Raw genomic sequence first — 26,509 nt, 5'->3', positions numbered from 1 at the left:
TTATCTCCTTCCTGTATCTGGAATCAAAGTCTCCTTTGTAGAATTTCTCATGCAATGTGTCCATGGCTCAAGCAGCAATGTGCCCTTTCAACACACACACACACACACACACACACTTTCATGCCTAGAAATATTGTTCTAATACAGTTTACCTGTCTAATGCAGTGTCTCCCTGTTTTACATAGGCGTATGGCCCTTTTCTTATGTATATGTCTATCCATCTCTCTCTGTTGAGAGAGAGAGTATGTGAGTATGAAAGAGAAAGAAACAACTCAATTACAGTGTGCTCAGACTTATGAAGGTGATATATCATGATGACAACTCTGTATAGTAAAATTAATGGTAGATTTGTTTTCAGAGAGTGATGTGTATAAATTAACTCATTTTACTTGATCATTTTTTGATCTTTTATAAACCTGAACATTAACATTTGTGTGTATGTATATATATCAGTGTTTCTGTCTTGACACGAAGACACAAATAGCAGGCTCCATTTGCCTACAGTCAGAAGAGAAATAAAGACAGAAATATACATTCCATACTAAGCAGACCCAGTTTAAGAAGATCATCCAGAGATGAAGTTTTCTGTGGCTTCAAGAAAGGAGAGACCAGAAGATGACCACGACATGAGGAATGGTTTTGGGTCGCTTAAATAGTGAAAGGCCAGCACAGATCCAAAACTGTCTTACAAAGTTCTTGTTACATTTATAGTTCCTTTTAATAATGTACTGTGTATGTTCAAGTCAGAAATGTGGTATATTCAGAATAATAATGGTTGTCATCATTTTTTAAAAGATAGCTTTTTTTGAGATATATTCACATACCATACATTTCTCATTATAATTAAGATCTATTCCTACTTTGTATATAAAATATATAGTCATTAATCAACCAGTTTTCCTATAAAATAATAACAAAAAGCTTTCAGGAAATATTTTGTGTACCCAAGCAGCAAAGAAACAACTCTATCTTAAAATTATTTTATTAATTTGAATGGCCTATTTTATGACTCTTTCAACCATTAACATTTTAAGTTCCACCAGGAAAGATACCTTGTTTAACTCATCTTTTGCATTCAGTCTTAGCATAGAACTCAGTGCATATATGGTAGATACACAGTCAATGTTTATCAAACTAAAATATAAAATTCAATGGAATGGATTTGATGAAGTACATTAAAATCGTATGGTCACGTTTTACCATTAAATTCCATAGACTTTCAGGCCTCTATGATGCAACAAAGCCAGCAGTTAGAGTAGAAGTTTCACTGATTTCTTCATTTTCTCTGTAGGATGAGACATGTTCTCTGACTGAGAAGATCTTGGTCTCTGATATATTTCACTACAAAAAGATCCCCAAATGATGGCCTCACTCAATGCCACCCTGTTTCATCCTTCCTCCTTCCTTCTTCTGGGGATACCTGGACTGGAACATATGCATATATGGATTGGTCTTCCTTTCTTTGTTGTGTATCTGACAGCTGTACTTGGGAATACTAGCATCCTTTCTGTGATTCAGACTGAAAGTAGTCTCCATCAGCCCATGTTCTTCTTCCTGGCCATTCTGTCATCTGTTGACCTGGGCCTGTCCACATCCACCATCCCCAAGATGCTTGGCATCTTCTGGTTCAACCTGAGAGAAATCTCCTTTGAGGGCTGCCTTGTCCAGATGTTCTTCATTCACCTATGCACTGGCATGGAGTCAGCTGTGCTCGTGGCCATGGCCTATGATCGCTATGTGGCCATCTATAACCCTCTTCACTACACACTGGTGCTGACAAACAAGGTGGTAACCATCATTGCATTGGTCATCCTCCTGAGACCTCTGACTTTTGTCATCCCCTTTGTTCTGCTCATTCTAAGGTTACCATTTTGTGGGCACCAAATCATACCTCACACTTACTGTGAGCACATGGGTATTGCCCGCCTATCCTGTGCCAGCATCAGGGTCAATATCATCTATGGCTTATGTGCCATCTCTATCTTGGTGTTTGACATTGCAGTCATTGTTGCCTCCTATGTACAGATCCTCCGTGCTGTATTTCGACTTCCTTCCCATGATGCCCGCCTCAAAGCTCTCAGCACCTGTGGTTCCCATGTCTGTGTCATGTTGGCTTTCTATACCCCTGCATTTTTTTCATTCATGATCCACAGGTTTGGCCGGAATATACCACGCTACACCCACATCCTTCTGGCCAATTTCTATGTAGTCATTCCACCTGCTCTCAACCCTGTAATCTATGGTGTCAGGACTAAACAGATTAGAGAGCATGTGCTGAAAGTATTTTCCAGGAAAAAAAAATAACTCCAGTAAAGAATCAAATCTAATGAAAAGGAAATATTTGGAAGCAATAGAGGCCTATCTTAGAGGAGGTCTGTCAGCTTCCTTCACAAACCCAAAATTATAAAGTTAGAATCATGTCAAATGCATTAATAAAGGTGTTTTATAATTCCCATTGTTTGAAAATAATTCAGCCTCTTCACATGGAAGAAAACCAACATTTTGTTTTGCTTCTACTATGACTGAACAAAACACATCACATTCCATAGTCACCATCAGTTTGAGACTAAACCATGCTGCCCCCAAGGCAAAAAAAAAAAAAAAAAAAAAAATACAAGCAAACAGAAAAGGTCTTTATATCCTGATTTAAGCAAAAATAAATGAGTTACGCTGATAATCGCTAGCTCTAAAATAATAGATGCTGGAGCACTTCCCATATGCTTGGAATCCCTTTTAAAAAGAATGCTGCTCTTGACTTTGCAATGTTAATGGTAGAAGATAAGAAATTGACACTGTGTATATGCTATGTGTGAAGATGAGAATTTTCCATGAGCAAAACTGAGGAAAGTTGGCAATCTTTGTAAATATGTAGCTGGAGGATGGTGTTGTCTTCTGATTGTTCTGTTTCAGCTTGTCTTAGGCAGGTGCAGTGTTCCTGGATATTGAAAGTGCAGATTTCTTTGTGATTCTGCCCCCCCCCCCCCCATACTGCAGGAGACTTTTGATGGACCTGCTTCAGCCTGGGATTATAGAGTCTGTTTCTACTCCTTGACCTCACAGGCAATGGACCTTCATTTAACACTTAGGGGATAGGAACTGGGTGAGATATAGTCTCCATCCTACAGTGGATGCCATTCCCATCTACCAAGTCTGTTCCATGATGAAAGTCTTCTAAGGCCTCTAGTCCTGCTTGCCAAGAGTCAAGAGTACCCGGCTGAGGTCTAGGGAGAAAAACCTGAGTGAGTCTGAATTCTCATTTCTGTCATACACAGACAGCCCTCAGCCATTCTATATTCTCAGTAGGTCTACACTTTGTTGTGAGGAATTTGCTTGAAAATTTTAACCAATTCTTTTTTATAGGCTTGTATGGCATATGGCATCTTGCCTGGTAAGCATGGAACTGTGTACCACATATCTTTGGCTCTGCCTATTTTCTCTGAGGTTTTGTGTTGGTTAGTTGCTCTCTAATTTCAGTCATCTGACATTTTCAAGAAAAGTATGGATTTTGATTATTAAGCATTTTTTTAAAGTTTTTAGAGATACATCTTCTAAGTTTCTATATTCTAATGAAAAGCTATAACTCCTGGTAGGAATTTTAAGTCATGCTATATCATCTAAGTGGAAGGACCTTTATGTGTCCACAGTTTCCTACAACAGTATTTCTCAAAGCTTGGACCATCGAATCATAAGTACTCAGTACAATCTATCAAAAGAACATAGGATTTTACTTATGAGACATGTGACAGAAGTTCTGAATCTTAATAGCTTTAGAGTAGGTGTGAGCAATCTGTATTCTTAAGAGACTTCAAGCCTTCTTAATCTTGAGAACTATTATTCTGGAAAGTTGAAATTTGATTATTAATAAAAATGGTTCATTGCCAGAGGGGGGAAGAATCAGATAATCCTTAGGAAGTGAGATGCTTGAATGTAGAATTGGCTAACTCAAAACTGGACACTTCCCTTTATCCAATGCACAAGTGCACATGTGTGCACACACGTAAACACACACACACAATTGACTTGATCTAAACCACACTGAAATTTAATTATCTACCTAATGTTCCTGAAGTTCTATCCTTCTGTAATACTTTTCTGAATTTCTAAACTCCATCAGTTTAGTTCAGTTCAGGTGCTCAGTCATGTCCGACTCTTTGCGACCCCATGAATCACAGCATGCCAGGCCTCCCTTGTCCATCACCAACTCCCGGAGTTTACCAAACTCATGTCCATCGAGTCGGTGATGCCATCCAGCCATCTCATCCTCTGTCATCCCCTTCTCCTCCTGCCCCTAATCCCTCCCAGCATCAGGGTCTTTTCAAATGAGTCAACTCTTCACATGAGGTGGCCAAAGTATTGGAATTTCAGCTTCAGCATCAGTCCTTCCAATGAACACCCAGGACTGATCTCCTTTAGGATGGACTGGTTGGATCTCCTTGCAGTCCAAGGGACTCTCAAGAGTCCTCTCCAACACCACAGTTCAAAAGCATCAATTTTTCGGTGCTCAGCTTTCTTCACAGTCCAACTCTCACATCCATACATGACCACTGGAAAAACCATAACCTTGACTAGATGGACATTTGTTGGCAAAGTAATGTCTCCACTTTGTAATATGCTATCTAGGTTGGTCATAACTTTCCTTCCAAGGAGTAAGCGTCTTTTAATTTCATGGCTAAAATCACAATCTGCAGTGATTTTGGAGCACAAAAAAATAAAGTCTGATACTGCTTCCACTGTTTCCCCATCTATTTCCCATGAGGTGATAGGACCAGATGCCATGATCTTTGTTTTCTGAATGTTGAGCTTTAAGCCAACTTTTTTACTCTCCTCTTTCACTTTCATCAAGAGGCTTTTTAGTTCCTCTTCACTTTCTGCCATAAGGGTGGTGTCATCTGCATATCTGAGGTTATCGTTATTTCTCCCGGTAATCTTGATTCCAGCTTGTGCTTCTTCCAGCCCAGTGTTTCTCATGATGTACTCTGCATATAAGTTAAATAAGCAGGGTGACAATATACAGCCTTGACGTTCACCTTTTCCTATTTGGAACCAGTCTGTTGTTCCATGTTCAGTTCTTACTGTTGCTTCCTGACCTGCTTATAGGTTTCTAAAGCTGCAGGTCAGGCGGTATGTTATTCCCATCTCTTTCAGAATTTTCCACAGTTTATTGTAGTCCACACAGTCAAAGGCTTTGACATAGTCAATATAGCAAACATAGATGTTTTTCTGGAACTTTCTTGCTTTTTTGCCTTGGCTAATTACCTATTTTGTATTAATATTTCTATCATAGCACTTGTCACACTTACATATCAGTGTGTAATATAACTAGATATAGTGTAGTGGCTGAGAATGTAATTCTATATATGGATTTACTGTGAGATTAGAAGAAAATCATGGTTTTAGAGCTAGAAAGACTTCCAATTCTAGCTCCTCCACTCACTAGCCCGTTGAATATGAGTTTGTTGAGCTATTTAACATATGGATATTTATGATAACTAACTCTAGAAAATAATATAAGAGTTAAGTCATTATGTATATAAAATACACAATGAAAAGCTTGGAACCTAGCAAATGCTTGATAAATGTTGATTCACTTCACATTTTTAGCTTGAATGGTGAAGAACTTGACTAAAATATTTCCACATTGGTCAACTAATTTCTCTGTGCACAACCGAAGTTGAATTTTAGCTGCATCTGTGGATTACCTAGGGAACTTGAAAACATGAATGCCTGAACATGATCCCTCATAGTTTTACTTTCCCTAGATTTTCATTACATAGAACCATACAGTATGTATTCTCTTGTGTCTGACTTTTATCAATTAGCCTAGTGCCTATGAGATTTACCCATGTGAACCTGTGTGGTGTGTGCTCAGTTGCATCTGACTCTTTGCAACCCCATGGATCCCACCCACCAGGATACTCTATCCATAGGATTTCCCAGGCAAGAATACTGGAGTGGGTTTGCCATTTCCTTCTCCAGGGGATCTTCCTGGCTCAGGGACTGAACATCTCTTGCATCTCCTGCATTGGCAGGCAGACTCTTTACCACCGAGCCACATGGGAAGCCCCATGAGAACCTATAACATATCAAGAAAAGCAAAAATTATTTCATGTCAAAGAGAAAAGATAGCAATTAAGGATAATTTGGACAATGATGAACCTATTCAAAGCAATAATAGATTCCAAAAGACTGTATGAGAATAACTTGAAAAGGCTAATAAAATGTAATAACTAGAGAATAGAATTGCATAGTTAGAGAAGCACCATTCAAGAAGAGAGTGAAATGAAGAAAATTTTGTTGAACAGATAACAGAGAAGGTAGCACCTAGAGACTCTTATTAAGAAAGCATTAAAGCATATGCTTGAGAATGAAGTACTGTTAGTCAAGAAGGAAGAACTTGTGCAAAAAATGGAAATTTCTAAATCTAGTAGTAAATTTTATACTATAAGCCAAAGATGTGATTATATATCATGCTGATTTTAAATTTCTCTTATTTTTCACCTCATATGATTCTCCATTTTTGAAACAATATTTTATTATTTTGACAAAGAGTCTTACTTGGTACTATACCTGCCTTAATGACTATGACAACATAGATATGATAATGTAATAACTCATCTTTGGATAAGTTATTTCCCACAGAAAAACCTTAGCCCTCAAACAATTAAAAGAAGTTCTTGATGAAGAAACCACACACAGTTGGATAATATAATGTTTGTTCAGATATTACTTATGCATAAAAAATATTTATTTCAGAGACTTTGAAAAATTGAAGAAACCTGTCTCGTATCTTCTTGGTCCTTACCCCATAGATGATGGGGTTCACCATGGGAGGGACTAGGAGATAAATATTGGCCACAAATATGTGGACTTGGGGTGCCACATGGTGCCCAAACCTGTGAGTAAGAAAAGAGAAGAAGGCTGGAGTATAGGACACTAAGATTACACAGACATGAGAGCCACAAGTACCCAAAGTCTTGAGTCGGGCATCCTTGGATGGGAGATGGTAGACAGTGTAGAGTATGAGGACATAAGAACAAATGATCAATATGAAGTCCACTCCTCCTGTAAGAAATGCAACAATGAGGCTATAGGCTCTGCGGATTCTGGTCTCAGCACAGGCAATCTTGATGAGGGCCATGAACTCACAGTAGGTGTGGGAAATGATATTGGTTCTGCAGTAGGGAAGCCACCGTAGCAAGAACGGATGAGGAAACAGAAGTGCTGTGCCCCGGAATACAATTGCTAGACCCATGCCCCCAATTGTAGAATGTGTCAGAATAGATGCATGTCTTAATGGATTACAAATGGCTACATAACGGTCAAAAGCCATAGCCAGGAAGAAGCCAGACTCCATGGTGGAGCAAGAGTGAATCAGGAACACTTGGGTGAGGCAGGCTTCAAAGCATCTCTCCATCATGGAACCAGAAAAGGCTGAGAAGTTTGGGCACAGCTGTAGTGCACACAGTAAGGTCCGCCAGAGCTAGCATGCAGAGGAAGAGGTACATTGGCTCATGGAGGCTAGAATCTGTCTTGATAATAAAGAGAAGACAGCAGTTTCCCAGTAGGGCCAAGAGATAGACCACACAAAAGGGGATGGAGATCCAGATATGGGCAGTCTCTAATCCAGGAATGCCGATGAGAATGAAGGTTGATGGATAGACATCAGTCTTATTATATGCTGACATATTCGTCAGATGTTTCAGTTTTCCCTTCATGGATTTTTATCTAATGCAAACAAATCATAACATAAATTTTGAAGACTCTTAGAAGTTGTTAGCCAAAATGCAGAGAATTATAGTCTATGAAATAAATACAACATCTGTAAATATTTGATAGAAATAATTTCATTATCTGACAGTGTGAAATATTATTTCAGAGTTATAATTTTCAATATGGCTGCTCTGTAGCTGGTAAATGAGTAAAGATATCTAGGTATCAAAAAACCGGAGTTACATATATGAAAACAAAATCTTCCATTGAGAAGAAAACGATCAGTTGAAAGCTGAAGATTATGTAAGAGTCATGGGTTTGGATGACTTAGTAACAAACATGCAATTATAAGATACAAAATAGAGTGAAACAGGAGGGGAGATAGAATATTTTGAATAGAAAGTAGACTTTACTTTAGATTTTAGTTATAATAATTTGGGCACATGCCAAATTATAGGGGGTAGCTTTGAGATTCATATATTGCAATTCTGGGGGACCCAAATAGACAGAAGGGGGTTAGTTCAGACCAACATGGGATTCATGCAGGATGATGGCAAGAGCAAGCCTGATGACAGGGTGTCAGAAAATGAACAGCTCATTGCATTGCTCATGACCCACACCCGGCCCCAGAATTTATGTTTACTCTAGTGGGTAAAAATTACAATATTATTATAACCTGTATTCTGAGCTTCCTTCACTTTCTTGTTGTTTAGTCATTAAGTTGTGTCCAACTCTTTTGCGACCCCATGGACTGTAGCCCACCAGACTCCTCTGTCCACAGGATTTCCCAAGCAAGAATACTAGAGTGGATTGCCATTTCCTTCTCCAGGGGATCTTCCCAACCCAGGGATTGAATTCATGTCTTCTGCATTGGCAGGTGGGTTCTTTACCACTGAGTCACCAGGGAAGCCCTTCCCTTGCCTACCTTTAGGTTTATGTTTACATTGGTTGAGCTAAAATGAGTTTTTACAAACTTTCCCTTTTTGATTATCCTCAAATGAAACTTTATATCCTTTTATCTATAGTTGTGCTTCCATCAACATTCTCATATTACTCATACACTTTTTCATTCTATTTGTTCTACCTCTTTGCACAATTTAAATATATTTCCCAGTAGAAAATAAGTGAATAAATTATGCAGAGAAAAATTCATATGGAAGTGAATGCAATTTTTCAATTACATAAAACAGATTTTATCTTTACTTGCAATCAGGAAATTAAGAATGAAAATGAATATGATAGAAATCATAGTTTATATTTTTAACTAACATAATATCATGATTGTTGATATCAAGCATTAGAGCGATTTGGGTTAGTGAGCAACTGGTATGCATAATTGTTAGAAGACAATCGACCTAATTGTTAGAGAAAAAATTGTATAATAACCATTCTTATGAAACAAAAGTTTTGGCAGATCAATTTAACTATTTGCCATCCTAGGGAATAATGTTCATATAAAAACATGGAGGGAAGATCCTCTGGAGGAGGGCATGGCAACCCACTCCAGTATTCTTGCCTGGAGAATCCCATGGACAGAGGAGCCTGGAGGGCTATAGTCTATAGGGTCGCCAAAAGTTGGACATGACTGTGACTTAGCACATAGACATAGAAGCATATACAGCAATTCTCATTGTAAAAATGCCTATAATAGAAGAAAAATTCAAGCATCTAAAATATCCATCAAAAAAGTAATATCAAGTTAAAAAATCTGTAGCATATTATAGAGTACTCAGAAGCAATTAGAATGAAGTTATTTATACATATTTACATATAAAATAGCCAAATGAAAAATGAAACAGAAATTTGATTTTTCCATTAACACAAAAACACAAGCAAAAATGAAACATGTATATTTGTGTATATATATATACACACATTATGTACATATATATACACACACAAACATACACACACACAAAACTTTTATACTAAGGCTTTTATAAACACAGAAAACAATCAAAAAGGGTATGCTTAGGAAGTATAGACTTAGAAAGAGTCTAAAGTTTGGGACTGTGATAATATAATTTAGCTATATCACTGCAGTTACCTTTTTTAACAGTACCAGTATAGTTGACAAATTCATGTGCTATATATACTTTAAGGTAAGTAAATAAATAATGCAGAGTTACAATGGCATTCATTATAAAAATATAAACCATGAAATTACAGAGGAGATGAGGCTTTCCATGTCTTATAAAATATTAAAACATTTCTCTAACCTTTTGAAATATCTTTCCCACTTCTCTCTCATAGAGAATTTGTCACTTACTCAGTTTGTGAAAGTGGTGACCCAGTGTCTTTGTTCTTCATGGCATTATTTTTTCCACATAAAATCTCTCAATAACTCAAGATTTTACTCATATATTACTTCTCTGAGATTACTTTCCTAGCTATTTTGAACCACCATCTGATATCCCTCCTCAGCATCCCTATGATGTGTACACTTACATGTTTCTATTTTGCCATACTGTATTTTTATTTGTGTACATATTTCACATTTATTATGGTACAAATTCTTACTTGGCAGAGTTCATCCCTCTTCATATATTTGTTTGATGTTCCAATGAATGAAAGAACAAAAAGAGAAAAAGGAGAACATAAGGGAGTGCTATTTTTTCTGGTAAATAATTTTATTTAAACTTAAGACAAACAATGGAATCACTATAAACTGGTTTACACTAATCCTCAAACACTACATTACACTAACAGTTTATACTATTTTCATAATGTTTATACTATTCATACTATTAAAATTTTAACACTATTTTAATGCTGTTTATACTATTTATTTATTTTATAATATTAAATATTTAAGACATATCCAAGGATCACTTTACAACAAAATTAAATTATATCAATATTTTTTCCTTGTCTGATTATAGGGAAAATAAAAAGAGGGAATGGAGGAGAAGAAATATCTGATTTTGAGGAGGAATAAAATAAATGACCTATAACAACTTCTGGTGAAATTCTGCACCTCAGACTTTCTCCATGCTGTTAAATATTCTGTATAATTTTTTATTCTTGTTGGTTTTTTAAATTTTTTATTTTATAGTGGAATATAGCCAATTAACAATGCTGTGATAATTTCAAGTGTGATGCATTGATATATGAAAAAATATCAAGTTACAAAATAAGAGTATAGTAGATCCTGATATTATAAGTCAAAGGCCAAAAGACCTTGTATGCACACTTAGAGAAGTCAAGAATATGGATGTACATATAAGTGAAAGATAGTGTATGATATAAACACACCAAAAAGTAAAAAAAAAAAAACAACTTATTAATAATAAGTTCTACATCTCTATCAAGCTTATAACAAAAATAAAATAAATCAACATGAACTGAGCTTCTACTAGATATTATATTTCTTTATGTTGAAGGCATTATCTTACTGAATCCTTAGAGAGACTTTCTAGGTAGGTACTCATACATATAACACAGATATGAATACAAGCAAATTATATTCATTTTAGGTTCCCAAAACTCTTCTGCCATGAATTCAAAGAGCTGGAATTGGAACCCAAGTGTAATTACAAGGTTTGCAGTTTTGCAAAATGTTATAAAGTTTATATTAACCATTAAGAGGCAAGTGCTCCACAGGATTCTGTAAATGTAAAATGACATAATGCGTGTTAGACAGTTTGGGGCAGCATGAAGAGCTATTCAAATACCAGAGATCTCTAAGGTTTGTTCAGAATGTAGGGCTGATACATCTGCACTCCCATCCTTTCTTCATTGCCTTCTTCTGAAGGCCTGATCTAAGTAGAGAAGCCCATGCACAAATTTATTCTCAAGGAAAGCTGCACCCTGAATCAACTCACATCAGAGTAAAACAGGGGCCACCTATTCAGGCGTCATAAATCCAAAGGGGCCTCAGTTGCTCCAAGAAATCTTACACAAGTCTGTTTTTCACAGCCTGTTTGCCCTGATGAGAGTCCTGAAACCTTCTATCTGGCTATTGTCAACCTAGCCTGTGACACAAATGAGAGCAAATCGCACTGCATTACCTCGCCAGGGGTGCTCCTGGGATGAGGATGAGCACCCAACTCACCTGAAGAAAACTTCATAAAACTTACAGCTTTTCATAATGAGCTCAGTTATAGATATGTTTCCCATTTTCTGAGGGTCCCATGGGCATTGAGTGGGCATGATCTCCCTAGAGTGTCAGGGAAAGATACCACTGGGAGTTAAAGATTTGAGTTCAGAAATCAGGTTATAAGTCTCTAGAGCTGACATCTTCATAACAGGAAAATCCAAGAAAGGGGAGAGGGAAAGAAGATGAATCTTCCTCAATTGCCTAGAGTCTGCCTTTCAGCAGGATTGCATTTCAGAATTGCTTGTTTTTAAAACTATATGCATGAATCTAAAAAGTAAAGATAATGTGTAGCTCCTTTGTTTTAAATAATGTCTTTTTTATTTTTAATATAAGAAAAGACAAAGAAAAACTAATATCAATCATAAAGTCATCTTGATATTTAAATTATAAACCATGATCATATTAATATGATTCTAAATATTTAAATCATATTAGATTAAATTTTATAGGATAACCTATTTCAAGACATGATATATACTTTATTCCTTTCATACTAATCAGAATAAATTCCATTTTTTTTTTAAATGCACATCATGGTGATTTGATATATAAATACATTTTGGAAGGATTTCCCCTCCTCCCACATCTAGTTAATTAGCATATCTGTAGCCTCAGGTATTTATTTGTATGTGAGAACATTTGTGTGTGTGTGTGTGTGTGTGTGTGTGTGTGTAAAAGAGAGAGCATTTAAGTTCTGCTGCTGCTAAGTTGCAGCAGTCGTGTCCGACTCTGTGCGACCCCACAGAGGATAGCCCACCAGGCTCCCCCGTCCCTGGGATTCTCCAGGCAAGAATACTGGAGTGGGTTGCCACTGCCTTCTCTAGCATTCAAGTTCTACTCCCCAGCAAATTTTTTGTTTATATAGTATAGTATTATCAACTACAGTCCTTAAGTTAGATGCTAAATCCTCAGACCTTATACATCTTATAGCTGAAATTTTGTACCATTTTACTAACCTCTTCCTATTTTTACCCCTAACATAGCCCTTGGCAACTCAGTTCAGTTCAGTTCAGTCGCTCAGTTGTGTCTGACTCTCTGTGACCCCATGAATTGCAGCACGCCAGGCCTCCCTGTCCATCACAAACTCCCGGAGTTTACTCAAACTCATGCCCATCGAGTCAGTGATGCCATCCAGCCATCTCATCCTCTGCCATCCCCTTCTCCTCCTGCCCCAATCCCTCCCAGCATCAGAGTCTTTTCCAATGAGTCAACATTTCTCATGAGGTGGCCAAAGTATTGGAGTTTCAGCTTCAGCATCAGTCCTTCCAATGAACACCCAAGACTTATCTCCTTCAGGATGGACTGGTTGGATATCCTTGCAGTCCAAGAGACTCTCAAGAATCTTCTCCAACACCACAGTTCAAAAGCATCAATTTTTCAGTGTTCAGCTTTCTTCACAGTCCAACTCTCACATCCATACATGACCACTGGAAAAACCATAGCCTTGACCAGACAGACCTTTGTTGGCAAAGTAATGTCTCTGCTTTTTAATATGCTATCTAGGTTGGTCATAACTTTCCTTCCAAGGAGTAAGTGTCTTTTAATTTCATGGCTGCAATCACCATCTGCAGTGATTCTGGAGCCCCCCCAAAATAAAGTCTGACACTGTTTCCACTGTCTCCCCATCTATTTCCCATGAAGTGATGAGGACCAGATGCCATGATCTTGGTTTTCTGAATGTTAAGCTTTAAGCCAACTTTTTCACTCTCCTCTTTCACTTTCATCAAGAGGCTTTAAGTTCCTCTTCACTTTCTGCCATAAGGGTGATGTCATCTGCATATCTGAGGTTATTGATATTTCTCCCGGCAATCTTGATTTCAGCTTGTGATTCTTCCAGCCCAGTGCTTCTCATGATGTACTCTGCATATAAGTTAAATAAGCAGGGTGACAATATACAGACTTCATGTACTCTTTTTCCTATTTGGAACCAGTCTGTTGTTCCATGTCCAGTTCTAACTGTTGCTTCCTGACCCACATACAGGTTTCTCAAGAGGCAGGTCAGGTGGTCTGGTATTCCCATCTCCTTCAGAATTTTCCACAGTTTATTGTGATCCATACAGTCAAAGGCTTTGGCATAGTCAATGAAGTAGAAATAGATGTTTTTTCTGGAATTCTCTTGCTTTTTCGATGATCCAGTGGATGTTGGCAATTTGATCTCTGGTTTCTCTGCCTTTTCTAAAACCAGCTTGAACATCTGGAAATTCTCGGTTCACATATTGCTGAAGCCTGGCTTGGAGAATTTTGAGCATTACTTTACTAGCGTGTGAGATGAGTGCAGTTGTACAGTAGTTTGAGCATTCTTTGGGGTTGCCTTTCTTAGGGATTGGAATAAAAACGGACCTTTTTCCAATCCTGTGGCCACTGCTGAGTTTTCCAAATTTGCTGGCATACTGAGTGCAGTACTTGCACAGCATCATCTTTCAGGATTTGAAATAGCTCAACTGGAATTCCATCACATCCACTAGCTTTTTTTCGTAGTGATGCTTTCTAAGGCCCACTTGACTTCACATTCCAGGATGTCTGGCTCTAGGTGAGTGATCACACCATTGTGATTATCTGGGTCATGAAGATCTTTTTTTGTACAGTTCTTCTGTGTATTCTTGCCACCTCTTCTTAATATCTTCTGCTTCTGTTAGGTCCACTTTTGTACCATCTGTCTATTTCCATCACAGAAAATTTGTTACATGAAACAAATGAAAATGTGACTTTGTTGAAAACTGAATTGCATTTAAACATTATTGTGGAAACTTTGACATCTTTAAACAATCAAGCCACTGAGATTTATTGCTTGATTATACATTCATGTATTCCAGGCTAGCTTTTGACCTTTAAATAATTTTTGAATCTTTATTGTGTGTGTCAATCTCATTAATTTCATTCATTGTACAACTTGGAATTTTATCATTTACCTTTAAATTTAGTTATATTTTTATGTTTTTGTTAGTGTGTCTTATGTACATTACATATACAAAGTGAGAGGGGAACAGGCAGGAAGGCCAGGGGTCTCCAGACGGAGGAAATAGGCTGCAAGTGTCAGATATTTTTACCTCTCTCTTAAGCAGCAGGAGGAAACAAACTAGTGCTATATTTTTTTCCCTTCTCTATACAGATTTAAGAGACTTACCTGGTGGCTCAGATGGTAAAGTGTCTGCCTGCAATGCAGGAGACCTGGGTTCAATCCCTGGGTTGGGAAGATCCTCTGGAGAAGGAAATGGCAACCCACTCCAGTACTCTTGCCTGGAAAATCCCATGGATGACAAGTGTGGTAGGCTACAGTCCATGGGGTTGCAGAGTCAGACATGACTGAGCGACTTCACTTCACTTTATACAAATTTAAAAAGAGGTTTCTCTTAAAATTCTGTGTTGCCACAATGACACCTGGTTCCATCTGAACTTCTTTTCTCAAACCTTGAGCTAACCAATGCATTTTTGTTAGGGAAATGTTTGTCTTAAGCTATGTTAATGTACTATACATTTACCCTAGATTCTGTCAAGTTTCGCCTAAAGGCTCAGAACCTGTATGTTTTACTCATACATTGTTCTCCTAATCTATGTTAATGAAACTATATATTTGCTTGGAAATCTGCCTTTCTTCAAGATTCATGTCAATCATTTTATGGCCCAGGATGACTCACCTGGTGCCAATGTTATCTCAATGCATGTTGTGGGTGAGGGGCCTGGTGCCATTCTCTGATTTTTGAAATATTTCCTTTCTCTAATTAGCAGACTGCTAGTAGCTGTATAACATCTGGCTAAAGACTAGCAGGGGGCACTCTTTCTGCCCCCTTCTGATGTCTATGTCAGAAGCTTTCTCTATCTCTTTTATACTTTAATAAAACTTTATGACACAAAAGCTCTGAGCGATCAAGCCTCATCACTGGCCCCGGATTGAATTCTTCTTCTCCGGAGGCCAAGAATCCTGGCGTCTTGCATGGTTCAGCAAAAACCTTTCAACAGTGCAACCCCATTATTTGGAAATTCTATAGTTGCAAATTTGCCTACTCTCAAGAATTTATTTGTAACCTCATATAAATAGTTATGACATTTTCACAGTCATCTATAGACATGCAAAGATCTGGGACAAATTGAATTGCCTGACATGCACATTCTCAGCTAAGGTGGACTTTTCATTTCCTCTTTCACATTGTAAACAAGTGTTATTTTTGCATTCTATTCAGTGCCACATTTTTCTTATTTTCATGTTTCTTGTTGATAATCTTGCTGTTTGTAATAGCTGTCAAGTGTAGTGAAATGCACTAGAATAAATAAATACTTAAAAAATTACTTCTGAAGTGCACTAGAATAAAATAATATTTATCTCGTGTTCCCAAGTACAATAAATTTGTGATGTGTCTTATGGAGAAAATAACTTTATTATTGTCAGGGATGAGTTAATATTTTAAAAAAAGTATTGTATACCCAGACAAAAGAACAAAAAATCTGCCTATCTGAATATGAAGCTACTCTGGAAAATACTATAGAAACATCTAGAGTGCATGACAAAGAAATGCAAAAGATGTTCAATTTTGGCACACATGAGGTGACAACTAATTTAAAAAGTGTAGTGAACAGCATTGTTGTGAGGTTAAAAAACCAACCAGGCCACCCAGAGTCAGAAAAATATCAAACTATTCTTGACCAGTGCTGGCTGGTTTGTACATTTCATGAAGTAAAGCATGACAGATATTAATCTTAAAGCTGAGACAAGTTCTGTTTATCAATAGCCTACAGAAGAATTTTTGAAAGTGTGCTCTGTGTTCAGGAAAATAAGTATATGGAAGAGCAGGTGTTTAACACTGCTGAGACTGGTTTAATGCAACGATATTGGTATATGGCTTCCCGGATGGCACTAGTGGTAAAGAATTCACCTACCAATGCAAGAGATACAAGAGATGTGGGTTCAATCCCTGGGTTGGGAAGATTCCCCCGGAGAAGGAAGAGACAACCCACTCCAGTATTCTTGCCTGCAAAATTCCAAGGACAGAGGAACCTGGCAGGCTGCAGTCCATGGAGTTGCAAAGAGTACTGAACACACACACATTTATTGGTACATGAACATATATAACAAAAAGAGACCCCCTTAAGCTCCTAGTTTTAATCAGTTAAAGATCATGCCATTAAGCATTAGTGAGAACTATGTATTAAATGTAATATTGTTAAGCAGAAACACACATAAAACAAGGTTGCATATTGATCAATTGACAAAAATGTTGTGATGAGGGAGGAAAGGAACAGGCCAAGCTGACTCCATCTTGAAAAAGAAGGAAATCCATCTTGCACTTTCAGTGAGCTTTGGACTATGTGCCTGGTAGCCATGGGGATAACATACCTATGGCTGAACTGGCCTCCCGGACTGATAAACACCAGATTCCATACCAAGATTTCCCATCGCCAAAAAGAATGCAATAATCCCCTATGTAGTCAATCACCTTTGTAATCTTTATGGCACCCATTGGTGTAGGCTACAATGTATAACCAGCTGACCCTTCTGATTATGAATCATGGCTGTAACCTGATTGTATCTCCCTTTAACACTTTCCAGGCTAGGTTTAAGGAATTTGGGGATGTGGGCTTGAGCAGTACACTTAAGGTATATAAGGTTTTCACAAAAGTCGGTCGGGGTCCTTGGCTAAGAGGAGACTCTGCCTTGGGCCCACCGGTGTAATAAACTGCACTCCACTATCTGCATTGTCCTTCTGAGTGAGTTTGTTTCCTGGAACGCGTGGCTACAACAGTGACAAGAAGCTTGTAGGAACCTAGATCTGCCTTTCCTGTAGGAATATTTTCCTACATTTTAATTCAGTGTCTGTGGTGAATTTATGGAAAATAACTAATGAAAATAATGAGAAAGGACTATGCCTGTGCATGAATACATATCATATGTATAGGTACACTGCCCTCCCTCCCTCCCCCCCCCCCCCAACACATTCATCTGGAGTTGGGCTTACTCTCTCATTCCCCCATAGGAGAACTCAGGCTGAGGAAATTTCTTGGTGCCAGTCTGAGGAAAGGTGAGTGATGTGGGTAAAGTGAAACATTTATTCTTATTCTTACTAATCTGTTTTGTCTTGTTTTTTGCTCCACCAGGGTCCTATAACCTCCCATATAGATTTTGGAACTCTTATTTTCATCCATTACTGGTTGCTGAGCAGGTGTTCCTGTGAGGGAAGAGTACAAGGACTTCCTATTCATCACCTTCCTAATGTTAAGCTGACATCTTTGGTTTCTTTTCCTTAGAAACCACAGCTTCCTAATGGTGCTCTCTCTCCTTTTTTTTTTTTTTTTTTGACTCAAAACCAGATTAGAATCTTGAATCCTCAGAGATCTTTTTTGTGCTTTATACAACTGGCTTTGGGGAATTTCTACTGAAAGCTACTCCAGGCGAACAGCAGTGTTCTCATAAAGACTAAGTGGTTTGAGACAAAACAGAGACAGGATTCCATCCTGGTGCTCTGTCAGGTGAGTCTTCTCTGTCTCCTAATTCACAGTGTATTCAGAGGACACAGTGATGGGCAAAAGAAAAGATGAGAGAAAGAAAGGAAGAGAAGAGACACAAGATAAGTCTGAGAGAAAGAAGACTGAGACAGAGGCTGAGAGAAATGGATAAGATCCTATTTAGGAAGGAGCATGTAACCATAATATACACATTTGGATTTCAGCCTGAATCTATCCTGTGCATTTTAGAAAAATCACTCTCCTGACATCTGAAGAATGACGGATAGCACAGTATCTTTGAAGTAGGCTCAAAGTGTTCAACATCTATCTAAAACTAAAAATATATTTAGGGCTTTAACTTTATTCCTTATTTTATAGATGAAAAATGCTTGTCACTTAACTTTTCTTTGATTACACTGTAAATAAGTCATGAATCTGGGTTTCAGCACAATTAGTCTGAGGGCAGACTTCATACTTTCAAGTACTGTAAAGTACTGTGCTGCAATAAATCCAAGAAATGATAATGACTTAAACAAATTTCATTATGAATGAGACAAATGCACTGATTTTTAAGATACTGAAGAGGTAAAATTAGTTGTGCTTTTACATAATGTGTGAGAGAAGAGGATGCTATTCAGATATTTTTCTTTCTTTTTTAAATTTAGGTATAATTGACATATAATGTTATATTTGTTTCAAGTGTACAATATAACCTTCATCTTGTGAAATGATCACCACAATAATCTGATTAACATCCAACACCATAGATAGTTACAACTTGATTTCTGATCTAGGAATACCAAAAAAAAAAAAAAAAAATTAAGACTCTGTCACTAACTTATGGTAATGAATCACAGAAAAATTTGCTTCCATAAATGAATCCTACTGTCAATTATCTATATCACACATTTTTAGAGTATTCACTACTGCATTTCAAGGCCACAATATTATTGAAGAAATAGTTTATTCTTAAAGACATTTCACAGAGTGCCTCCTACAAATAACATCTATTGCTTTCAGCTTCTCTTGGTTTCATGTTTGCCATTTCCTCCTAGGAGTTCCCTGCTTTCTCACACATATCATCAGGTCTAGATGATACCTGATTGTCTTAGTGAAACTGTTGTTATAATTTTTATTGCTCTTATGGCATTTTCAAATAATACAAAATGATGAAAAGATGCTTCTTACTACAAAACCACTATAAGTAATGAATGATAAAATTTTTAAAAATTCAGTTCAGTTCAGTCGCTCAGTCGTGTCTGACTCTTTGCAACCCCGTGAATCACAGCACGCCAGGCCTCCCTGTCCATCACCAACTCCAGGAGTCCACCCAAACCCACGTCCATTGAGTTGGTGATGCCATCCAACCATCTCATCCTCTGTCGTTCCCTTCTCCTCCTGCCCCAATCCCTCCTAGCATCAGGGTCTTTTCAAATGAGTCAGCTTTTCGCATCAGGTGGCCAATGTATTAGAGTTTCAGCTTCAACATCAGTCCTTCCAATGAAGCCCCAGGACTGATCTCCTTTAGTATGGAATGGTTGGATCTCCTTGCAGTCCAAAGGGCCCTCAAGAGTCTCCTCCAACACCACAGTTCAAAAGCATCAATTCTTTGGTGCTCAGCTTTCTTTATATTTCAACTCTCACATCCATACATGACTACTGGAGAAATCATAGCCTTGACTAGATGGACTTGTTGGCAAAGTAATGTCTCTGCTTTTTAATATTCTGTCTAGGTTGATCATAACTTTCCTTCCAATGAGTAAGCATCTTTTAATTTCATGACTGAAATCACCATCTGCAGTGATTTTGGAACCTAGAAAAATAAAGTCAGCCACTATTTCCACTGCCTTTAAAAAAAAATACTCATCTAACAATTGCCATAAGTAAAGTACATGAAAATCTGTAAGAACAGCTTTGGTAATTTTGAAAAGGGTAGACTCATTTACTCAGAACACGTGTCTATTTAGTTTTTTCTTCAGTATATTTGCCATGAATATTAAACTGTTACAATTATGATCTCCTTAGATTTATAATGAAGATATGACATCTTATATTCAGATGGATGTGGGTTTAAAAGAGATGATGTTTCTGTGAATGTGTGTAAAGGAGAGGGAGCTGTGCACATATGATATGGGTTAGGCATGTATTAGCTTTTCCTTATTTCCATTCTCTTTTCATTTCAATTTGCTATCTTCTCCTCTATTTTCTTTCTATAGCTCTGTAACTATAAGCATTACAAGTATTTGGCAAGTCTTTAAACTATATGAGGTTCAGATCCATATGTAAAGATGGGATTAATCTTCTCCTATTTGTGTTTATAAAGATTACAGATAATATTTGCACATGTTCTGCAGCATTGAAATTAGTAGGCAAGTACTTTAATAAATGGTAGTTGATGCTGCCATTTTAACTGCACTTTAGTATGTTTTAATAATAATGAATAAATATTAACACATATGTTTATCTGAATCCTTTAGATTTATTTTGAATCTTTTAGGTTGTATCTTAATGAATATGTGTTCATTAGCACTTATTACAAAAAATGTTTTAATACTTGTGTGTTACCATCTAATCAAATGAATCTACAGATAATTTTAGAGGCTGGCAAAGCCCCATGTATGTCAATATTGAAAATAAATTATGTTGATGATGAGAGAAGGTAATGAATTATTAAGGGAAAATTTTAGCATACCAGTGATAAAACTATCACAAATTAGCAGAGAAGAAAAGTGCTAACAAAATGAATACATTATATAGAATTTGTTATGACAATTCACTGCAAAATCTCTAAAATCTTCTCAAGAATTTGCTTTTTCACACTGATGTTTATGTATTGATACTACATTTCTTATTGTGTGAATTAACAGAGGAAGAGAGTATACTAAATTGTATGGTATTCTTATTTTCCTTAGATTTAAAACATTACGGAGCTTTACTCAGTACTCTGAAGATTGGTAAACACACATTTGCAAGGAACATGGACTTATGCATTACCAGGCAGGATGTCCCTTCCCAATGAGACCCAGTTTCACCCCTCCTTCTTCTTGTTGCTGGGAATCCCAGGACTGGAAACTCTCCATATCTGGATTGGCTTCCCCTTCTGTGCTGTGTACCTCACTGCACTCATAGGGAACTTCACTATCCTGTTTGTGATCCAGGCTGAGAGCAGTCTACACCAGCCTATGTTCTACTTCCTGGCCATGCTGGCTACCATTGACTTGGGTCTCTCCACAGCTACCATCCCTAAGATGCTTGGGATCTTCTGGTTTGGTCTCAAAGAGATCCTCTTTGGAGCATGCCTCACTCAGATGTTTTTCATCCACAACTTCACTGGTATGGAGTCAGCAGTCCTCTTGGCAATGGCTTATGACCGCTATGTAGCCATCTGCAACCCCCTCCGATATAGCACCATCCTCACCAACAGGGTTGTTTCTATGATTGGTGTTGGTGTGTTAGTGAGATCATTTATTTCTGTTATTCCATTTGTATTTCTCATTTTACGGCTGCCCTTCTGTGAGAATCAAGTCATCCCTCATACCTACTGTGAACACATGGGTCTCGCTCGCCTATCTTGTGCCAGCATCAAGATCAATATCATCTATGGCTTAGGTGCTATTTCAATCCTAGTGTTTGATATCATAGCCATTGCCCTTTCTTATGTTCAGATACTCCGTGCTGTTTTTTGTCTTCCTTCCCATGAAGCACGACTCAAGTCTCTCAGCACATGTGGTTCCCATGTTTGCGTAATTCTTGCCTTCTATACACCAGCTCTATTTTCCTTTATGACACATCGCTTTGGCCGAAATGTCCCCCGTTATATTCACATACTTTTGGCCAATCTCTATGTTATAGTGCCACCAATGCTCAACCCTGTTATATACGGAGTCAGAACCAAGCAGATCTATGACCGTGTGAAGAAAATGTTATTACAAAAATAAGGAATTAAAATGGAACAGTACCTAATATGTATGAGATGGAACTTTTGAGCAGGGAAACAACTTATTATATTAAATTATGTACATTTAAGTGTGATTGACAAAATATGTATTTTGGCTCCCTTTTGTAACTATTTAAATGAGTTCAGAGACTGAAAAATCTAAGCTTTGCTATCCAATTCAAATAGTAAGTGAAGGTCCATGACAGTCTTTATATATGAAATTTGATCACTGGTATCAGTAGTTCAAAGCAGAAATACAGAATGTACCATTTTTTTTTTGTACTGTATCATTCATGTGGATTTTTTTGATGATTCTCACTCCCTCTTTATCTTCAAGTCTCCCTGTAACTGTTTCTCCCTTCTTACTTTGCAACCCTCTCTTGTTTCTCCTTCTTTTTCTCATTTTCTCTACCCTCAGAACTCAATTGTTTTTATTTTAAGGACTGAAATATGATATCCTATGATTTCATCATAAATATAAACATCCAAAATTGTGTCATAGATTAGGTACTAATTTTGCACATAAAATTGAACTAGGGAAATGAATGCCTATAAAAGCTTCATTATAAATGTTTGTGTAGATTTTGTCACAGATATATTTAGGTTTCATAAACCAAACTATGACATAAACGTAAATAAAGAAACCATCTACAGCCTAGAGCAGTTGACTACATTCACATTCTTAGTTCTATATGTTCTCTAACTTACTTTTTTTTTCCATTTATTTTTATTAGTTGGAGGCTAATTACTTTACAACATTGCAGTGGTTTTTGTCATACATTGAAATGAATTAGCCATGGATTTACTCTAACTTATTTTTAGACTAATTTTGTAGTTGCTGTTTCCTTTGTTTATTAACAGAACTTGTTTGGTCTTAGTTCTATCTTTAATATACATATTTCAATGATCCTCAATTTCCTTATTTTATAAACATTGCCATAGTTTTATTTCCAAGTTAAGCATGAAGACTTAATTACATTGCATAATGTTTGTACAATAATCAATATAGTGCCTGCATGTTTTTTACAGTAAATAAAAATAATTATTAGCCATTAACATTATCATCAGACTTCCTTGGTGGCTCAGTGGTAAAGAATCCACCTGCCAATGCAGGAGATGTGGGTTTGATCCCTGAATCGGGAAGATCCCCTGGAGAAAGAAAATGGCAACCCACTCCAGTGTTCTTGCCTGGGAAATCCCATGGACAGAGGACCTAACTGGCTACAGTCCATGAGGTTGCAAAAGAGCTGGACATGATTAGGCAGTTAAACCACTACAACAGCAGTAGCATCATTATCATTTGTGTTATCATATTTTGTTATTGATGCTCACCTTTGACAACAATGTTACTATTAGAGATGTTTATGGGTTTTTATTTTAATATTAGCTTTATATAAAATATCCTGAAGCTGTAGTGACACAACTAAAGTACAATTAGTGTCAAATTTAATATATATTATCCACAAATTTAATTTATATTTTTTATATTTATGTTTAGCTTTACCTCTTAGTCTTTAAAATAGAAATTTGTAATTTGGAAATAATTACATAATTTATTTTTCTCTTTATCCGTATATAATGTGAGGAAAGTTATCTCTCTACAATCTTCTGTCATTTCATTTATATCTGTTACTTTTAATCATATGTTCCTCTTTCTAATTTATTGTATCCTAATTTCTTATATCATCTATTTGATGACTCTATCACTGAAGCACCAGGCACTTTCAATCTTCCAGATCAGCTGATTTTATTTCATTTGTTATTGTTGTTGTTTAATCACTAAGTTGTGTCTGCCTTTTTATAACTCCATGGACAGTAGCCTGTCTGGCTCCTCTATCCATGGGATTTCCCAGACAAGAATACTGAAGTGGGTTGCCATTTCTTCTCCAGCTAATCTTCCTAACCCAGGGATTGAAGCTGCATCTTCTGCATTGGTAGGCAGATTCTTTACCACTGAGTCACCAGAGAAGCCCTTTTATTTCAGAATTATCTGAAACATTTTAATTTTTTGCCTCTGATACTGCCATCTTACTGTTTCTAGCAATCAGCATGTGATATTTGTACTTTTGCTACATACTCTATGCCAAAAATCTCTCCCAGTTTCAGTTTTGCTGTTACATTTAACATTCTTCTTGGTCATCATTTTGTAGAAGTATGCCTAGTGCTTAATAAACTCATCTGCAATCCAAATATACCGACTTATTTATAAGACTTACTGACTTGCCCTCCCTTCCCCAACAACCAAATACTAATATTACACCAATTTTCTGACACTTACATTTTAAAATCTACTACTCAAATAAAATCTTATTTCAGAAAAAGAAAAACACTGGTTTACATGGGAATGAAATTCTATATACTAGCAAACTCTAGGGAAATTTTTCTTACATTATTTAAAGTAGAATAATGCTTACCTTTTTCATTTATTGTTCATTTATTCAGGGTTCTCTTACAACTTAATATAATATCTTGCAATGACTGCCTATCATCCCCTCTCCTCCCAGATCATATGAAATTTAATGCTACTTACCTATCTGTTAAGTGACTCACAATGTGACTCACAAGCTACTCGATTAATGTCTGCTGAATGAATCAATCTAAGAGAGAATAAAAGAACTCAGTGCTTATTTATCAGTAATAGCATAATACAAGAAAGTTAATATCAAATATATGTATCAGTATAAGTTATTATGCCAGAAACTATTGAAACAAGCTGGGTAAAGGATACATCGTATTGAGAAGAAGAGTAACTGATTCAATTATGAAAGCAGGGAGCAAGTAAGTTGGCAAAGCTTTCCAATCCAATGAATTTATTCATGCAAAATGGAATATAAATTGACATATTATTTGTGACAAAGAATAGCAACATTAGGTAATAATTGTCTTAAATATGTTTACAATTATCATCCTGGTTAGGATGTCTCATCATTACAAGTAAAAAAGAATCATAGTATAAATTTACTTCAGAGTAATGAAATGTACTATTTTGTATAACAATAAGCTCAGTGAAGAACAGGATCAGCTGTCCAAAATGTAATCAAGGTTTCAGTTTCTATGTACTTTTTAGGAACTAAAAAAATTCTCTCCATAGGGATATTGAAGTTTTCCTTTCATGATTGAATCCCTAGTTGTGTTCCTGAATTTTTCTATGATTAAATATTATATTTTTATCTTTATGCTCTCATTATGTTAAAAATACCTTTTGATTTATGACTTTGAAATGTTAGAATAACATATCTTTTCTTTCTTTGGTTCCCATTCATTTCATTTATCTAAATACATTCCTTTTAATTTTTATGTTTTTTTTTTTTTTTTTATTATCTTTTACCCAGTAAGACTAGCACTGCATGGGAAAAAAAAATTAAAGGCTTTGTCTTATAGGAAAATCATGATATGTTAATAAATTATTTATGAGTGCTAAGACATGGATGTGGGAAGGGAAGACACATGTACCAGTGATCGATGCCCTAAACTGCATTTTTATATTTAATAAAATTGTGATCCAAATTCAGCCAGTAAGAGCTTCTCTTCACTACGTTTTGTTCACTTCATATGCATAGGTTTTGATGGCATTAGTTTTGTGTCTCCAACTTCCTATTAACAATATATGCTTGCACTGGGGGAAAGGTGTGGACTAAAGACTATGTCTGCCTCCACATTAGTCCCTTTGCCCCAGGTACCGATAATGGAATTTTCCTCAGGAGACTCTGAGTTGTTAATCTTGATTTCCATAGGGGATTTGAGTTGGCTTTGCTTTCAGACATGACCCCAAAGATCCTAAGTACAGGTAGTATAAAACTATATTCTCTTTCGTAGGTGTATTGGAGTTCTCTAGCCCTATTCCTCCTGAAGGTAAGTTTCCTCTGAAATGTGTGATGGAGATGGATAGTCATGAGAGACTACTGTTCAACAGTGAAGGAATGAGCCACAGTTGAATTTATTAAGCTCTATATCACCATTGTAGAAAGATTTTCTGACAGAAAGAGTTTTTCACTGGGTCATGCTGATTAAATTTTTAAATAAATCACCTATAAAGGGAACTTAAATTATGCTATAAATGATGAGCTCTACTGCCAGGGATAATTGTGTATTTGGGCAATGTGTGCATTATAATAATTTAAAAATAAGATCATTATAGATCCAGAGTTAAGTGTTAGTTTATAAAGCTTATTACCAAGAGGGAAGCAGAGAAGTAAGAAATCTGAAGACAGAGATTAAATACAGTCTAAAAGGATTTACTGGCTGGGGATTCTCTATTTTAATCATAACACTATTAATATACTTCCCAAAATTTAGACTTTTGTCTCTCACTTTAATCAAGAGTTGAT

At 36.6% G+C, this 26,509-nt stretch overlaps 3 protein-coding genes across 3 annotated transcripts; 2 read left to right on the top strand and 1 right to left on the bottom strand.

Annotated features, from left to right (window-relative positions):
• The first annotated feature begins 1,359 nt into the window (after nt 1-1,359).
• LOC110142039 (olfactory receptor 52E1-like) lies at nt 1,360-2,304 on the top strand. The gene has a single exon (XM_020901051.2). The coding sequence runs from the start codon at nt 1,360-1,362 to the stop codon at nt 2,302-2,304; it is 945 nt and encodes a 314-aa protein (XP_020756710.2).
• A 4,423-nt stretch (nt 2,305-6,727) lies between these two features.
• On the bottom strand, nt 6,728-7,715 carry LOC110142018 (olfactory receptor 52D1-like). The gene is given in 2 exon segments (XM_020901035.2): nt 6,728-7,403; nt 7,405-7,715. Coding segments are annotated over 2 exon segments (987 nt in total).
• A 13,525-nt stretch (nt 7,716-21,240) lies between these two features.
• Nucleotides 21,241-22,182, top strand: LOC110142022 (olfactory receptor 52E2-like). Its single transcript, XM_020901039.2, has one exon. It carries the CDS (start codon nt 21,247-21,249, stop codon nt 22,180-22,182), a length of 936 nt encoding a protein of 311 aa, XP_020756698.2. The 5' UTR covers nt 21,241-21,246.
• Nucleotides 22,183-26,509: the final 4,327 nt, after the last annotated feature.

Source organism: Odocoileus virginianus, unplaced genomic scaffold, assembly GCF_023699985.2.
Source record: "Odocoileus virginianus isolate 20LAN1187 ecotype Illinois unplaced genomic scaffold, Ovbor_1.2 Unplaced_Contig_30, whole genome shotgun sequence".
Lineage (NCBI taxonomy): Eukaryota > Metazoa > Chordata > Mammalia > Artiodactyla > Cervidae > Odocoileus > Odocoileus virginianus.
This window is presented reverse-complemented; position numbering and strand designations above follow the sequence as displayed.

Bases quoted from the DNA above. Each gene is read 5' to 3' on its own strand.
- LOC110142039 (XM_020901051.2), top strand. From the start codon at position 1,360: ATGATGGCCTCACTCAATGCCACCCTGTTTCATCCTTCCTCCTTCCTT.
- LOC110142022 (XM_020901039.2), top strand. From the start codon at position 21,247: ATGTCCCTTCCCAATGAGACCCAGTTTCACCCCTCCTTCTTCTTGTTG.